Genomic DNA, 19,587 nt, shown 5'->3' with positions numbered 1-19,587 from the left:
GAGTAATGTCTCAAAAATTGAAGCTTCGTGATGTTGTACTAAGAGCTTTAAGAGTTGATGATGGATACATTGACATACAAGATATTAAGTACTTCATTTACTAAATTCAGATAATACAATTATCTTAATATGTTGATTTTAAAATTTAATTAGGTACACGAATAATAAAATTTAATAATGAAAGGAAAACACATGAAATGTATAATCCCGCTTTAATTGGGTAAGCGTTTCTTTCAACAAAATAAAAGGAGGCATTATATATGAATGAAGTACAAATACCAATTTTACAAATTTCCAACACTACCAAAAGTGTTTTTACAAATTTCCAACACTACCAAAAGTGTGCTTAGTTGAGTACGAACTTTACACTAACATCTTTTTCCTTATCCCAAATCGCCTCAACTTTTCCTTATTACATCCTTCTAACCTTGAGAAATAGTGTATAGAGGGTATGATAAGTGGAGAAAATGGAGGTTGTTATTCTTTGGTATGTATGTATGTATGTTTATGTAATAGAAGCACAAGAATGCGCTATATATAGGCTAACAAAGTTAATAGAAACATAATGACACATGGGAGTTAAGAATGTGGATAGTCACCGTAATAATGATAGTAATAATCTATCTATAATAATAATAACACATGTAAACCATAACTTTTTGTTTTCTAAAGGATTGAAGAGTAATGTCTCAAAAATTAAAGCTTCATAATGTTGTACTAAGAGCTTTAAGAGTTGATGGATACATTGACAAATTACTTTTCTTGCCCTATTATGAAATGTCCGTTTTGTCATCGCCATCTAATTGTGAAATTACTATGGATGCCCATCACTCTTCCTTTATATATATATATATCACTTGCGCTTAATGTCATGATCAAGTCTAGTTTTATGAGCATTTAATCCAGGATTGTTTATGAGATTTCCTTGCATGTGAAACTAGTAAAAATGGGCCCTTGCATATAAGTTTTTTCACTTGCTAATACTAGGGGTGTGTTTTTTATCCGTATCCGAATAAGGAACCCGAACCGAAGTGGCCCAAGACCCGAATAACCCGATCCGAATTCACCCGAATCGATTAAACTCTTAACCCGAACCCGAGATAAAATATTCGGGTCGGTATTTGGGTTGAAATACCCTTATTCGGGTTGACCCGAATAACCCGAAGTATGATACACAATGTATGTGTCCTTATTTTTATAGGGTAGTTTAGCGGTGAAGTAACATTATGACCATATGTATTCTTGTTCGGCTCTTCTCAATACTCCAATTAATATTGGATCTATCACATTGGATCCCAATGTATTAATAACCATATAACATATTGAGAATGTATCTTAAAATCAAAAACTTAAATAGTATAGTATTTAAACCAATATGTATAGAGCATGTTTCTTTAATCTACACGAGTATTGATCCACATGCTACAACACTCCATATCGTCTAAACCATGCTTGCATGATAAATATCATGTTTTGCTAAATATTATAAGTTATTATTGAATATGGTTGTATATTACGGTTTTATAACGACTTAGAATATGGTTTGTTTGTTTTTTTTTGTTTGTTTTTTTTGATATTTAAAGGTGGATAATTTTTTTTAATTTGTTAAACCCGAAACCCGACCCGAATTAACCCGACTCGTTTAACCCGAAACCCGAACAAACCGAACTTATTTGGGTCGGTTCTTGGGTCAATTTGTTTTGAGCTCAAACCTGAACAACCCAACCCGAACAAACCGAAACCCGAATAAATAACCCGAAGAACACCCCTAGCTAATACGATGATAAATGATATGCCAATAAACAAAACAAATTATTGTAGCAAAATGATTTATTTCACATGGTTACATGAACTGTTAGCCTCTACTAGGACAATTAGAAGCAAGGTTGTAGATCAACTCATCATAATCCGTATGTTCTAATACTGTTTTTAATTGTTATCAATGCCATTACAATAAATTCGGGTCAAAGTGAAGATCCCTCCTTACTCCCTATTCTCTCTTAAATATTTATAAAGTTGTTTCTTGAGGGCATTATGGACCATAAGTAGTAATTCAGCATGCCTTCGTGATTATAATCTCACACGACATAGTATATATTCAACCTTGGCCTTCTGGTTTTGTTAGAAATTTCGAGTCTAGGAGTGACTTCTGTTATGTTTGGCACTTAGGCAATCGAGTAGGCGACTTATGTGAAATTTCAGTTGTGTAAATCAATTCCAAATTCAGACCAAAATGATTTCTTATATAAGAGTTTAATGGTTGGTAGTTATATATATATAACATATCAACATAACTCTCGTTATTACCATCGATTAATTATATAACCATCATAGCTACCGGCCTTAACTCCAGCTGAAAGATGAGACGAGACTCTTATTCTCCTCCCGCCGATTGCTGGTTATAAGTTATAACCTTCATAAGGTGCCACTGCCATATACCCTGATATTCAGTGAGCTTCACTCACTATCAAGCACAATAAATTATAACAGTTTTGATCAAGTGTGCACTCCGAATTTATTAAAATGTATCAATGTATATTCTAACTTACTTGACTTTAAGTGAACCCTTAATTACCAAAGATGACTCGACAACAATTAAGTCACTAACAATTTAGTAGAAATCCGTTGTTCTACAAATATATTTTAGATATGAGAGAGATTAACATTTCAATCATATCAAAGCTATAACTTTGTTTTCTATAATCCATAACATACAATGTTTTTTCACAGGTTCAAGGACATTTCCAGATTGGGATGAGATCGGTATGGTTACCATACCAAATTTTATGGTATGGGTATTTCAGTACGGTACCTGCTTTGGTACAAATGATTTTTTTTTTCAAATCTTCATTGAACTTGGTATCGATATCGGTACGAATAACAAATAAGCTGAACTGGTTTAGGTACCGACACGGTGCTGACATTCAACAAACTATAATACCAAAACCGGAATATAACAACTAGAACATAATACCAAAACAGTAAACCATAATACCAAAGTAAACTATAGTACAAAACAGATACCGAGTAGCGAAATACCATCTGCACCCGTACCTTTAAATATCGAACCGAATTCCTAAAATCTGGGTACCAGTACCGAATATGCGGGTACATGTATGAGTGACAATATTTGGGAAAAAAATCTCACCTATAGTTCTAGACACATTAGGACGGAACTTGATATACATAAATAGTTTTATTTGACAAAACATTAAAATTTATGTATTATAAAATTTTAAAATGTAATAAATAGTTTTAATTTGACATAATATGCTATTTTAGTTCACCTTTGGGGACATAATATGCTACTTTAGACTTTTTATTATGATATAGACTATATAGTGATTTTTGTACGTGATGAATATGTTGGAAATTGTAATCACTAAAATACTGAAATAGATAAAACTATGCTTTAGTTTTAGATATTACAAGTCGTTTTTGGGATATGTTTGAAATCAGGTTTCTTTACACAGAGATTCTCATCAATTATAAGATACATTTTCGTTTGGATTTATAAAAAAGTAATGAATACCAAGAGTAAAGAGTTAATGGAATTAATTGACAAGTAAGGTGAGAGGGGTCGGGTAGGTGAAGGTAGAGAATGGTTTGAACCATGTTTACTAGTTATAACCGATAGTTAATAATGTGGAAAGGGTTGTTTGATTTACGAGGTTCAGGAGGGGTCACAGTTGCATGCCAGGTCCAGGGCCATGTACGTACGTATGGGCAGGGCAGGGGGACGTGTTGAAAAATTAAGGTCTATAAATCTCTTGTTAAACAGTGCTTAAATTGTTTGATTTGATATTTATGATCTTTTGTGTGTTCAAAAAGCCTTATTTTTCTTTCTCATATATGACGTCACTTCTGCTTTCTATCACTATTTCATTCTCCTTTTCCTCTCATTTAAATAATAGTTTTTTCTTTAAAAAGTTTATTTAGTGGTCCGACAAATTTTAACTTGTAGTTATTAAATACATAGAATTATTTTGATTCACCTCTTATATTTTGTACCATTACGGTGTAAACCGTGACGTTTTAACGTATTGACAAGTTATAGGTTGTCAGGTTAAGCTGGCTAACTCAAACAATCCTTGCATTTTTTGTTCATGTAAATAAAACCAAATTTAAAATCGTGTAACTTAAACATGACTCGTTTACCTCAGCTATCTAAACGTATTAAACGGGTTGAGGGGTTGTTGGGTAATTATCAAGTTAAATAGTATTTAAATTTTGGGTAAATACGATTAAAAACCAACATACTTTCGGTTTTTTCTCACAAAAGTCACTCAACAATTTTTACACATGAAAGCATACACATGCTAATTTTGAACAACAAAATGACATAACTTATGAGAACACTCTTTTTTTCTTTGTGCAAAAAATTGACATACTATAAATGAGTTTAATTTAACAATGTAGTTTCTTATGTGGTAAAAATTGGCATAAGCTTCTAGGCATAATATTTATTGTTTCATAAGCAAAAGCCTAGATGAAAAAATATAAGAAAAAAATTAACATTAGTGGAATGGAGTGGAGTCCACGAAAATACATAATGGGATTTTGAAAACTCTAACTTAGGATAGGAACTTAAATGAGTATAACTTATAGGTTAAAAATTCAGTTAAATTCGTTTATAGTATAATGAAGGTTTTTTTAAACTTTGTTGGCGTAGTTTTATTGTGTATGAATAAATAGTTACTATATGTTATAAAACAGTTAAAAAATTCAAACATTTTTCAAGTTCTAGGGTCCGTTTCGGTCCGGTTTTATACGACTAGTTTTGTTTATAAACCGTAAACCAAACTATTTACTACGGTTTAAAACTTTTGAACCGACCAACTCAAATTTTTGAAAAAAACCACCGCAAAACCAACGTTTGAATGGTTTCAGGTTTTTATACCGAACCGTGAACACCATAATGCCACATAAGAAAAAAAATATGTTTTCTAAGTTACGTCATTTTTTTTTCAATATTGTGCATGAACTTTTATGTGAAAAAATTTGTTGAGAGACTTTTGTAAGAGAAAACAGAAAGTATGTTGATTTTTTATGGTATTTGTCTTTAAATTTTAATACTTTTAAGTTTTAAATACTAAAAAAATAATTAAAATTTTCACTATTAGATAAAATAGTCAAAATGCTGAATCTTAATGCATGATAAAATAATTTCATATGGCATAAAAATTTGTAAATAATTGCATATATGAAATTTGATGTTTTTCATAAAGATGCCAAAATGAAATGAGGATTCCAACTTCCAAACCAATAAACAGGCTTTGGACTAAGAGGTCATCGCCTGTTGGCAGGGTTAACCCAAAAACCCAAACCCATCCCCATTTTAGGGTTTGGATAAAGGTTGCAAGTAAAACAAAAGAAGAAATGCCAAAAGTAAACAAGACAAACGAAGTATGCCATTATCACTCCTTTTATCATTGTTTCAACCCATGTCTTTCCTATCTCCATCTTTTACAAAGTATTATGTCGTTGACTTGCATTACTTACTATTATAGTAATAACTAAGCTCCAAATTAAAATTAATTATTGCAAATTCTATTTCATATATTCCATAACCTTTTTATTTGCTAATCATTTAATAATAAATTAGCTTGTTTTTTTAATATAACCCAAACATAACATATAAATATTGCCACGCTCTCTTATTTTCTATAACACTTTACAATACGCTTAAACAATTATACACGCACATAATAAAGTAGACACTTATATTTACACCACACTTGTTGACAGGTTTTCCTCAAAAAGGAAAGAGAAATAGACTCTAGTCCTTTTGACTTCAACTTCTATGTCTCGGTTATATATGCACACCTTTTTTTTACCTGAAATTTTGTACTATTTCGTAGTCTCTCTAGTTTTTAATGTATTTAATTATAGTTTTAGTTTGATTTAAGATTTATATTTCTGTAATATGTTTTACATTCTCTTAGAAAAACCCTTATCTACTCTATAAGGAAATGATTATATTTATACGGTCTGATTTCTTAAACCCGGCCTCCTGAGTATATATATTTGTATACAATAAATATCTGATAACTGGGCATGCTTGGTTTTTTGCAATAAATTAAAGAATCAAGCATAGAATTGTAATAGAAATCATATTTGTCGTTCAAAAAACTTATAAAATGTATACAATATAATAATTAGCAAAACAATATATGTCATCCGTCTTTTTTTTTTTTGTATTTTAATTTTTTTAGTGACCAAGAAAAGATATTTTGAAACAGGGGTTTAAGGAAAGACTAACCCTAAATGCACCATATTACCATAATACAAAGAAGATCATTGTTTTAGATTTTACAACTTCATTTATTTTACGAACTTCTACGAATGCATTGGAAATGTGAAAAAACATTAAATCCAAGTTGGAGTTTGTTTAGTAATTTTCGAGGGGAATTAGGATTGTCCACTTTTGAATAGGGGTGAGCTAAATACACCATTTAAATTTCATTTTACACCGCTAATTATTAAATAATGATTGTGTTTAATTTTTTCTTTTTCTTTTTTTTTTCTTTATATTATTACTAATTACTAATTACTATTTCTTTATTAAACTAATTACAATTTTATTTTTATTTTTATTTTATATTTTATTATACTATTATTACTTATATATAAACAAGATATATAATTAAATAAATAAAAGACAAATAAATAAGATATACAATTAATCTATAACTTTATATACAGGAGGTTTCCATATCCAATCTTTATATAGTTGTTGACGTGATTGATATATTTGTTCCCACTCAGATGCGGCAGTTTGTCTGTTTAGTGTCCATAACTTTTGTGTGACACCCATTGGAAACTCGCCTTGCATTTTCACCGCTACATAATGATTTGAATGCACCAGTGCCATTGTAATGATTCTTTTTTCTGGGAACTGGTCAGGTCCTCTCCAAAGCGGAAATATTGTCGAGCTATTATTATTATCTTTACTAATGAAATGAAAAATGACGTTAAACCTGTTTGCAATCAAATACCCCGTCTCTGGCATAATCATCCAGTATTGTGTTGGTGCAAAACCTTCGACTCGATTGGTTGTGTTTTCTCCAAAGTTTAGATGTTGATCAATCCAGAGAGACACAAACATTTTCTTGTATTCCTTCAACCAATTTTTATTTACATAATCTGAAACACCTGAAATGAAATAAACTTGTATGAGAAATATAAAATAACATCGCAACATACATATACATATATATATATATATATATATATATATATATTAAATGTGGAAATATAGAAAACATACGTGGAAATTTTATCAGAATATCTTTAAGGTCCACGCATCATACTCATCCGAATATCTTCCTTCTAATTCGAATGGGCAATTAATCTTTTTTGTGCCGGACACCTTGCTTGATTCCTGAACTCTGTATTTTCCGCCACGATCACATATGAGTACAACCTTGAAGACGAAACCACAAGGTCTTTTATTCGACCTTTTTGTGACGACGACAACACCAAGTGAGTATCCCAACTTTTGTACCCATTCCACCAAATCTTCACGAGACCGGAACACCTACAAATTAATAATAATAATAATAATACTAGTATTAAAATATTAAAATAATAATAATACTAGTAATAAAAGATAAAAGTTAATAATATAACAACAATAAAAATAAAAGTTAATAATATAACAACAATAGATGGTGTCATAAACTATGTTTTTTAATGGATATTGTACCTGATTAGTAGCAAATTGTGGTGTAGTCATAATAATTTCATCATATCCCATTGAATCATTTTCATAAAAAGTCGACATCTATTCAAATAAAAAAAACATAATTATTAGAAACTCAAATATAAAAGAAATAAATGTGTGACATAAATAAAATAAAATAAGTAGACATAAAGATGGAGTGCCTGTTGTGTAAAACAAAAAACAAATCGAAAAAGGGACCCTACATATCTTTTGTGAGGGAAACCGATTTATGCAAAATATTGTAAAGTTAAATGCTGTATACAACTACTCCATATAAACACTTCTTATAACCCACCAAACACAATAACCCTAATATTTTCTTCCCAACCCAACCCCCAGAAAATACTATCTCTTCCTCCCATCCCAGCCGCCCCATTTTCCGGCCAAAACCGCCGGATATTTTTTCCGGCCAAAAACACTACTCTATAAAAACCTTTTTCCGGCCAAAACCGCCGGATTTGTGTTGGTTTGATTTGTATTTTGGATGGCCAGATTTGTATTTTTAGATCTGTGGTGGATGGTGGTGGATGGCGGTGGTGGATGGCGGTGGTGGATGGCGACGGACGGTAGGGGATGGTGGTTGCAGTGGTGGATGGCACTGGCAGGGGATGGTGGTGTGTGGTGGTGGATGGTGGCTTTGAATTAAATATTATTACCTTATTAACTTGTATTTGTTTACTGATTTGGAATATCAAGTTTTGATTAAGTTTTTGATTGAAGTATTCTTATTTATAATACGTAGATGTTCAAGTTTTAGTGATATGGAATTAATGTTAACTTTCTAACTGTATTTTTCTTTTCAATACAAATGTAGTTTTCTAAGGTTTGTATCTGATCAAGAGAGAAAGTGATTTGGAAAGTTAAATTGAAGTTTTCAAAGATAAAAAAGCTGATCATATCTTGTTTAACCAAAAAAAGAGGAAAGCTGACAATCTTATTTCTCTTTCTCTCTCCATTAAACTTTCCAAAGTTGACCCATTATGGTGCATATAGCAGGGCCCTTTGAATATTCTCTTTATGAATATGGTCAAAGATGTTCCAGTTTAAAAAACATTTTTCAATTCTTTTCAATAAAAAAATCTATAACTTGAAATTGGTACAACTACCAACTATCAACTAGACAAACTATAAATGAACAGGGAAAGAAGATCTCTCTTATTTTTATATATGATTGATTCCAAGTGACTTCTAGTTCTACTCTATGACCATAAATTAGCTACATTTAAATTAGATCTTACAGAAACAAAATTACCCAAGTATAATAGCTATGACACATACTTTTATTTTTAAAGCTTTTTCGGTTAAACTCAATGACGGGTTCGGTTGCCCTAAAACTCCAATTATACTTAATCACGTGTATTGATCGAGTAGTAAATAAACAAATTCTTCATTTTTTCCACAAAAATAATGTATATTTTCAAAGCTTTCGGGTCAAGCACCATATATACGGTCGGATTAAATTCTAATCAGGTTACAAACTTTAAATCACATTTAACCATGTGTATTGTGTGCATAGTAAATACGCTTGAATTTTCCAATTCATTCTTTTTAAGTTTTCAGGTCAACCCCCATATACTCTGGGCGTGTCAGATTCTAGTTAGCTTGCCATAACACCCCGAATCATACATATGTATTGTGTAGTAAATGCATTCTAAATATCCATTTCATCACAAAAGTATTGCTATAACATATACTTATCTTTTTTAAAGTTTTCGGGTCAATCTTCAAATATTGGATTAGGTTAAATTCTAGGTCTAGGTGTGTTGCCAAAAAAAAAATCCAATCATACTTAGCATGTACGTGCATTGTGTATTAATTAAATACAATCTAAATATCTAACGATCCATTTCGTCACAATTCCCCATGTTTGTTATTTGATAACCTAAAGATTTTTGTACTTACAAGTTACTAGCTAAGACTCTAACAGGGAGAGTGAGAGAGAAGGACAAACTGGACAGTGGACATCGGACGTGAGGACGTGAGGTTGCTTCGTGGTTCGTAGTGCAAGTGGAGTGGACCATATATAGCCCAACTAAAGTTATGGTAAAACTAAGTGTTTATATAGTTTACAATAGGCTCATAAATAATGGGCGGCCCATCTAAAAGGTTTAGTTATTTATTTATTTTTATTTTACTATTTTTTTTAACATCCGACTTTCATGAGACATGAGACATGAGACATGAGACATGAGACGAGAATCTCACCCTTTTTTTTGTTTTGTTTTTTAACGACCAATGTCCAACCACCCGAGTACAATCATTGGTAAAAGGCTAACCATGCCCGTCATTGAAGACAACGTTGGTGACTCGATCCGTCGCCAATTTCAACCTTTCAGGGGAAGCCCACCGCCCGAAGGCTCGCTATTGTAGACCCCTGGCTCATGCACGACATTTTGTCACGAACGAACTAGATACAATGATTGAAGACGAGAATCTCACCCTTTTTTGTTTTGTTTTTTTAACGATCAACAATGTCCAACCACCCAAGTACAATCATTGGTAAAAGGCCAACCACGCCCGTGATTGAAGACAACGCTGGTGACCCGATCCGTCACCAATTTCAACCTTTCAGGGGAAGCCCACCGCCCAAAGGCTTGCTATTGTAGACCCTTGGCTCATGCACGGCATTTTGTCACGAACGAACTAGATACAGTGACCTCATCTGGAGAAAGTCATTTTGTTGCGTGTGACACTTTTGTTTCATTTTAACTTTTTAAACAATTATAAAAATATACCTCTACTTCTAACTTACAAAACAAGCATTTTGTCCGTCATAAAAAAACATTTTATTAACGGTTGTAGTTTTCTTACTAATGTTTTTCTTTAAACACATACTCGTTCTCAATAACACATACAAACCAAAACCAAATGCCAATTTAGTATCGTATATGTACCTAGCTAGGTTTCGTATACTTTTGAAGCATCCTGAAACGTTTGTGATGATATATATTCTTCATTTTCCATAACAAATTAACAACACTTGATCTCTAATAGGCCATTGGATATTGTTTGTGTAGCGGTGTTGTAACATCCAAAAATGATTCTAGTATTAAAAAAAGAAAGTTGCGTTGAGTTATCGAGTGTTAATAATTAATTTATGCTAAATAAAGAAAAGATCATGGATTGGGATTAAATAAGATGGATTAAAGGGTAACGGGCTTTAGGTCCATGGGCCTTGTGGAATATAAATATCCTCCTAAACCACCATAAAACCCTAAACCTCATTTCATTTCATCTTAATCTCTACACACTCCAAACACACACACCATACGCGGCCGAGCGAGAGAGAGGTGAAATCTGAGCAAGAAAACGTGATTCAAGAGTTATACAAGATCCAAAGTTCATAAGCTAGCTAACCGAAACCAAAACGAAAACATAAAGATATGATTTCGATCTTAAAGTTCATATTTTAATAGACGGTTAGCCATGAAACTTGAAACTATAATAGATCGGCTCTAAACGAAACGTAAAGTAACGAACTTGATGCTAGGACGAATCCAATGAACCCATAAACAGATATGGTTCGTATAGGATAAACCGTAAATCTTGTATTGAACGTTTTTACCATAAAGGTCCAAACTTTACGTCATTCAGGGCTAAGTTTTACCCGAACAAGGCCATGGGAATGATCGCGGGACTTGTTAACGTCATATCCAAGAATTTCTCGATGAAACGAGGGTGATTCTGGTGATTACGAATGAACAGAGGCGAATGCTGAATAACTTCGCCTTCAAGCAAGTTCACCAGCCAAGTTCGCCCCTGACAACTTCGCCTGGCATAAGTTCGCTGTCATGGTTAACTTCGCCTAAGGCCAAGTTCGCCAAACTGTAACTTCGCCTGGTGATAAGTTCGCCCATGATAACTTCGCCTAAGGCTAAGTTCGCTAATGCTCAACTTCGCCTGGCATATGTTCGCCTAGGGTTAACTTCGCCGAACACTAACTTCGCCTATGCTTAAGTTCGCTAACGATAAGTTCGCTTAATGTTAAGTTCGCTTATTGTTAAGTTCGCTTAATGATAAGTTCGCTGGAGTTAGCAAATAAGAAAATAAATTAAAAACCTAATGAAAAATGTGTTAAGGCAGTTAATGTAAATAAAATTTTTCCAAGCTGACCAGGTAGCTCGACCCCAGCCAGGGGCTCTGCCCCTTGGACCCTGCTAGACCCTGCTGCCGCCCCTAGACCCCGCTGCCAGGGGCGCTGCCCTCGGACCCCCGTTCGTTGTGGGTTATATAAAGGTAGAAATACTACATGATTAGTAGTAGTTAATTGATACATGTAAATATTATACAGTTAGCCGTGCACAGCTCAAGAAGGGAATAACGATTAACGGAGAGCGTAACAGGATCCAGGTGAGTTTCTAGCCCCATTTATGTGTTATGTTTTCGGGGCTGTGTGCATACTCAATATGTTTGTTAATACGCTTATCCTAAGAGATAAGTGTATGCCTTATGTGAATAATGTGAAATGTATGAATGATTGCTTGATGGTACGTGAACGATCTTCGGATATTGCACATACTTTCAGGTTTGAACGCTATGTATAAGGTAAGTATGATATGTATGCTTATGTGTATGAACGTGATAAAGTTAATAAAAGAAGGAAAGGATGGTTGTATGGTTACGAAAAGGGTACCGAGCCCTAATAATACTCGAGGTATGATGTATGGTTGTATGGTAACGAAGAGGGAATCGAACCCTACTAATATTCGAGAACTAGGGAACCGAACCCTACTAATATTAGAGGAAAGAGGGTACCGAGCCCTAATAATACTCGAGGAAGGAGGGTACCGAGCCCTAATAATACTCGAGAAATGTAGGGCGTAATGCTATTTATAACGTAAGATATGAAAGCAAGTTAGTATAAAAGAAAGTAAGAAAGTATGAAAGCATGAAAGTATGAAAGTATGATTGAAAGAATATAAGTTTATGTGTATTGTATAATGTATGATTAACTAGAACTCACTCGTGTAGCTGACTTTTAGTATGCACGCAGGTGAGTAGGATGAGGCAGCTCGCTTGAGGGGACACGTGGCGTTGAATAAGAGACTGGCATCGGAAGGCTCAGGGCGTGTTATGTTTTAATTACTTAGTTTTCGAAAGACAAGTTGATTGTTTAAGACAAGTTTTGAATTGTTATGAAATGTTTTATTAAAGTTTTTATATTCCGCGAATGTTTTTAATTAACTCTGATATTAGAACTGCGTTTATGAGTAAATCCAACACGAAAGTAGGGCTACCGGTAACGGGGCCTTACAGGTGTTGCCTTTGTCTACACGTGTCTCAATGTTATAATATTTCATTTTATTCTTGTGTTCATATGTGAGTATGCAACCGTACTATTTCTACACGATCCTTTATTACTTTGCAAAACTAGTCATGTTATTTGACATTTTGACTCATAAACTTGGAAACAACATTGATAGCATACACAATCTTTTGACGATTTTTTAATGTTTTTTTGACTCGTCAAGATCATGCTATCAGTGTTGTTTCCAAGTTTATGAGTCAAAATGTCAAATAACATGACTAGTTTTTTAAGTTTATGCGGAAATCTACTAACACAAATTTTAGTCAAGCATATTTTTTGATATCTTTGTGGGATTAGTTGTTATGGTTTGACGATTCCATGCTTATGATAATGCAAACCCGAAAGGATGGTCGGCACTCTATCACTGGATATCCATGTTTCTTGGACAGTGTTGGAGCTCCAAGAAAACAACACACACTAAATAAACGCCTTAGCGTGCGCATACTTCTCGTAACTTCATTGGGCTATGTCTATGTATTTGCTTTATGAGTTACACCTATCCACTTACCTTTTTTGTGTGTGACAATACTAGGGCCACATAATTCGCATTTAATTTGGTGTTTAACCATACAAAAGATCTAAAGATTGATTTACACTTTGTCTGAGATATGGCCTAGCTTATCCCTTACGTTACCTTCCACTCGGTTTTACACACTTCGGTTCTAGCAGTTTCACGCGGATGTAAACATATATATTGCATAGGCATGTTAGAAATATTGATCATGGCAGCTGCTCAAATCAAAGTAGACTGACGTGAGGGTAGTTTTTATAAGTACGTAGATAAGTTTCTTAGTTATTTCTCTAAAAATAGGTTACGCTGTTTTGTTACTTATGTAATGAAAAGTCCCAAAAACAAGGTTCTCTAAATTATTGAAACAGAAACAATATAATTCCAATATATGTGGATATAAAGCTGTAACAAAATAAATTTTCAATTATTAAATAACTGAAAATTATAAAGTAGAGATCCGTTAAGATAAGGTTCGATCATGAAACCAATCCACCCTAGAGGGAAGATATACAGTCCACTTAAATTTAAGGTAAATCCAATATATAAAATTCGTCTTTATATTAAAATGTCATGATAGTTTAATTGATTGCATATATAAAAAAGACAAAAGACGATAATAACGATAAACCAATCTTTTGCGCTAGAAGTTCAAAACTCAACGTTGATGGCCTTGTATTTAACCATGCATTCTGAAAACGAGTGACAAAAACAATTCTTAGCCCACATGTTTAACTCATGAGGTTTGGTTCAAACCAACTGGCATAAGTGCCATATTAAGTTTGCACCTCTCAATTTCGATCCTTTTATGTGTTAGTCGTTTTCTTGAATAACTTGGCCGGTTAATAAACATATTGACCAAGGAAATTATCAACATAAACAATGAATTTTTGCCTTTCTAAAAGTAGGCGTATCCAAGAAAACCAACCAGCTAAGCAGACCAAGATTTCTTATAAAATAGTTAAATTTTGTGTTTTTTTATTCTAAAATAATCTCAAATAAATATAAAACTCAATAGGAGGATGATACCTCAACTTGTTCAACAAAGAAGAGCCGAAAAATACCATAGGCAGCTAAAGAGAAGTCACGACTCTCCTATAGTTGGGTAAGGAAACATGTGAGATGATGGTAGATGCCACACTAGTTTTTTGGGCTATTCCATGACAGCTAGAATGGTGTCTTTTCGGTTGAATGAGCTTATATGTTAACTTACGATTGGATCTTTCTGATTTGCTTATTTTTTAATTAAACGCAAAGTCACTAATACCAAGAACAAATTGGGTGAACATGATTATTTTGAGACTTTTTCCTAAATTTTATTTGGTATGATAAGCCTTGAAAGTACGGTTGTGTCCATTAAAAGCTTAATAAAAATATACATGTTAATGCGTGAGCTAAATTTAGCCTATCATTTTCAGCCGCCATCTAAAAAAGCATAGGTTAAAGTTTAGCTAAAGAATAAAAGAGCAGGCACTTTTTTTAACCGTCTTAATTACCTAATTAGCGGGCACTTTTTTTTTATTTTGGTAAGAACTAAAAGTTAATGTTCATTGTGTAAATTTTTGGGTCAATCATGTCCATTTTGGTCAATTTCCCTTAATACAATCTTATATCATTTTATCACACAATAGTTTTGAGTTACAAAATTACAATATTGAATTACTATAACAAACAATTCCACATGGTTAAAAAGAAAAAAAAAAACTATCAAAGGTGTTAAATTTAAAGAAAAACACAAACATGCTACACTCACTCGGCCCCTTCAGATCCAGGAAATTCTGGAAGATGACTAAGCATTCGAGAGCAGCTATAAACCGTGCAGATAGCTTGAACCGTTGACAAGAACAACAAAAACAAAGCAGCTAACAACGTTAAAATCTTCCAAGATGCAAACACATATCTCTTCAAGTACCTTGATGATTTCACTCTCCATGTTTGCTCATACATATTATTCACATCCGCAATCACTTTATCCATCTTCGCCACTTTCGTTAGTTTCACAGATTTACTCATTCCGTTCCATACATCCGCAACCTCTTTGTCACTTTTCAAACGGTTCACAACAATACCTCTTTCCCGCAAATACTTTGCATCTTCTTCCGTGTCAATTATCCCGTTCATTAACTCGGTGTAACGAGCCACCACCAACGGTCCTGCTGCAACACACGCTTCGTAGGCTACAAGGTTTCTTAAATAAACGTCGGTGTTCATGTCTAGTGAGACCACAGGGAGGTAAAGTGTACATGTTTTAGCGTCGAAACTAATATCGAAAATTCCACCATTAACTGGTGAGAATAGGATTCCGGCTTTGGCCATCTCGGTGACTGACGGGATTGTGATCTCTTCGATTGTTGGGGTTTTCGAATCGCCACTTTCGTCCTTGCACTCGGGACCTTCACCACGAAAGTTTTGAAGCATGTTCTCGATGGGTCCTTTCAAGAGTTTGAGTATTGGAATGTTGGATATGATTTTCCATGGAAATTTCATCATCAATGCAACCGGCCTTCCGAATATTATTTTCTTGAATATCCTTACCATACCCGCATTTGATTTGGTTAGGATTTTCCAGATAAAGTTCATGAACCGTCTAAGATCGCTAGGTTTTGCAAAAGACTTTTCTTCATCCCCTTCATGGGCTTCCTCTGTGATACCTGTTAGAGAGAATACATACATTAGTTAGGGTTGGTCCAATATTACCACAAAAACATTGTTGTGTCGAGAATGCAATTGTTGTTGGCCACCTTGGTTTTCTGACCTTGGAGGTTGTAGATTATCTTATCAGGGTTCATTGGATCGTACAAAGTAAGTTTTTTTAGTATTGATTTTGCTATTCCAAAGAGAGTTGTAACACAACACAATTTATTGTCTGTTTACATGTCACTTTATTATAAACGTTTGAGTTTAACAATGAACTTAGTCATTTATTGTAAAATAAATTTTTATTTGGATTTGGAAACACATAGAGGGATAAATATTTAAAGATATGAATATTGGTGGTGATATGACACTGTTTTAAGGTTTCCTTAAACAATAGAGTTTAATTTGGTATTTTAAAAATATGAGTGTATTATGATTTGGTAGCTAACTCTTTTCGAAGTTCTTGAGTAAGTTCTTACCATGGATGATCTAAGCATAATTAAAATAAATAACTTAATCAATTCAAATAATATATATTCTTTCTATCTGTGTTCATATATCGATTAGTTATTTCTAATAGTACCTTCATACTCAATCTCAACCGCCACCGAAATGCCAAGTTCTTTATCATTTGGCACGGTCATATGGTAGAGAAAATCAAGAAGATGATCACAGTCATCAATATCAACATCAGCCAAAGCTTGCTCCTGAAAAGGAGTAAGCTCTTGGTATAACCCCAGGAGCATCGACTTCAATTTCTCCGCGGGTGACTTAATATCCCTCTCCCTGTGCTGCTGATGCTCCAGCATCGTCTTGATCAAAAACAACGGGATCTGATTCTCCACCATCACCAAATCCCGAAGAATCGCCACATGCGACAACTTCTTCCCCGTAACATCCACCAAATGAGACATCGAGGACGTTATTCTCTTGAGCACCCGACCTTCTCGTTTATTAGAATACACGACTAGAAACTCGAGTAAAAACGCCATGTCAACCGCCATCATCCACATGAGTGCATCACCCGACATGTCTAGAAACTTGTGGTAACAAGCACGGATTCTAGCCTCCTCACGAATCTTCATTGTCTCGACAATACGTTCGAATCTAACGTTCATGAACGTTTGGAGTCTTCTGGCGGCTGCAAGCTTGTACCTTTGCATGTCGTAGACTTCCGCCCGCCAATGGTGAAATGGACCTAATGCGACTTGTTGTGGGATGTAGGATTTGGGGTCAGTGGCTAGAAGTACTTTCGGGACGGTGAAGATACAAACGGGGATTTTGCTTAGTTCTTCATCTTCTTGTTCATTGATCGATTTACGCACGCTTTCGACCCATTTGTCTTCGTTGATATCCACCTTGGAGTTCATGGCGATGGAGTTGAAGTTGAAGTTGAAGATAAGGATGGTGTTTCTCTAGCCATACATACATATACATGTATATATACACACTAGTAGAGTGATTGGTAAATAAAAACGTGATTGTTGTATTGGAAATCTTGATTAAAAAAAGAAAAGAAAAAAAAGTTAAATTATCGGGTATGGTGTTGCTCTAGCTCTAGCCATACATATTATTTGGTGGTAGTTATATATGTGTTACGGACACCTATTCACTAATTGGTGTCTTACGTGACATTAGTGAATTGAGAAACACCACCTCTCAAAATTTAATGGAATTTCTCCAACCATTCCACCAATTTCATCCTTTTTTTTAAAAAAATAGGGATGTGTTATTAATACATCCTCTCTCTCTTTAGAAAGGATGTACATAATACCTAAAATGTGTGTTAAAAGGGTATGCGAATATCAAAAAGGGTGTGTGAATAACCATTGACTTAAAATAACTTTGTATATTAAATACTTTTTGATTAACAATTTGGTGTCTTATTAAAACGATCTAATTAATCTAAACGAGTTTTTGTACCCGAACATTGCAGCGCGTGGGAACCATGAACGATTTTATGATGTTTTTATAAATACCAATAGTTAACAATAAAATTACAAACCAAAAAAAGCACACAAACACTAATTAGTGCCCCAATCTGATGTCTCTTGTCAAGAAGCATTAGTGCTCCCGGATTATTAGCTAAGGCGCTAAAATGTTTCCCTTGTTCCTTTGTGCTTTCCTTCTCGAGTAACCAAATGGCCTATCCACTTTTTAGAAGAATAGACAGTGAAGACAATTATCATGTTTTAACATTACAACAAAACAAACTAAATTGTTACTAGTTGGATAGGTTAATCCTGAAATCAAACAAAAAGAATCTTTCAATAACTGTGCAAAATGTTCACATTTTTAATACCACTGTGAAAAGAAATATGTTACCAGTTACATAAACTTATTTGAAGTTTTAATTATTACAAATTGAGTTTATTCAAATACGAACATGAAGATTGCACACAGGTCAGAATCTGCATAGTGGGCTACACAAAAATGTATACGCGTATACAAAACATGCTACTTTTAAGAGATTAAGTTCAAACTATTTTCTTCACTTCTACACAAGAGGTATAATTCAGTAGTAAAATTAAGACGTCTCATTTGTGAGCTAGTCAAACTTCAAGTCATATGTATGTAACCTGTCGATTTATAAGTAATTTAGATTGAAGTTATAATATGGAAAAGGTAAATAACATAATGGGGTTTTATTTTGTTGAGATTTGCGATTATACCATCAGAAAATAAATCAATTTGCCAATGTGCTGCAGTGATTGAGTGGAAAGCAGAGACTCGGTGTTTCGATTTTAACTGCACTCACCCACGTCTGCATGCACAATCTTTTTTTATTTTTGCATTTCCTTTATTAATGTCCACTTTTATGCAGTTAATTAGGTAATCGTTTTTAGCATTTCCTTTATTTCGTTTTTAGCAGGATTGGCTTTGCTGTTCAAAAGGGGGTTGCGGCGCAGCTTGTTGCCCGTTTGCCTGCCACTTTATTGTAATCGTTTTATAGTAAATTATATAAAACTTCGATTAGGTAGTGTGTTAGTGGGTTTATGTTAGATTGTAAGGCTATTTAAGCCCTTTGTGTTTTACTTTATAATTATCAATTAAAAATATGAATTGGTCTGAGTCTCTATCTATTTTCTAATCTGGATTCCCGTCTATTTTCTTTGGCCAACGATTAATTGTTGGAACAACAACATCATGCTCCCATCATTTCATGTTAGCAGCACATGGTGATGATGAGAGACTAGGAGAGTAGGCGATAACGTTCACTAGTTGAATCCTTGAATTGAACGAGCTTTATCTCACCGCATTGTCATGCATTTGGGCGAGGGTACTCCGACGTTTGCTTAGCCGCTTAGGTGAGGTTTTTTCGTGAATCGAAAGACGAGTGTTTCCTGATGTGGTGAATTTAGTCAGTGACTTATTTGAAGGATTTGTTGGCCGTTAAAAAAAACAAAA

General features: G+C 33.9%; 1 protein-coding gene across 1 annotated transcript; it reads right to left on the bottom strand.

Annotated features, from left to right (window-relative positions):
* Nucleotides 1-15,217: 15,217 nt before the first annotated feature.
* LOC143583990 (putative UPF0481 protein At3g02645) lies at nt 15,218-17,558 on the bottom strand. Its single transcript, XM_077066149.1, has 2 exons — nt 16,763-17,558; nt 15,218-16,193 (listed from the first exon to the last, which is right to left on the bottom strand). The coding sequence occupies exons 1-2, from the start codon at nt 17,547-17,549 to the stop codon at nt 15,292-15,294; spliced, it is 1,689 nt and encodes a 562-aa protein (XP_076922264.1). The 5' UTR covers nt 17,550-17,558; the 3' UTR covers nt 15,218-15,291.
* Nucleotides 17,559-19,587: the final 2,029 nt, after the last annotated feature.

This window comes from Bidens hawaiensis, unplaced genomic scaffold (genome assembly GCF_021521415.1).
Source record: "Bidens hawaiensis isolate Kalapana, Puna unplaced genomic scaffold, B.hawaiensis_p1.1 tig00032749_1, whole genome shotgun sequence".
NCBI lineage: Eukaryota > Viridiplantae > Streptophyta > Magnoliopsida > Asterales > Asteraceae > Bidens > Bidens hawaiensis.
The sequence above is the reverse complement of the archived record's forward strand: the minus strand, read 5'-3'. Positions and strand labels throughout refer to the sequence as shown.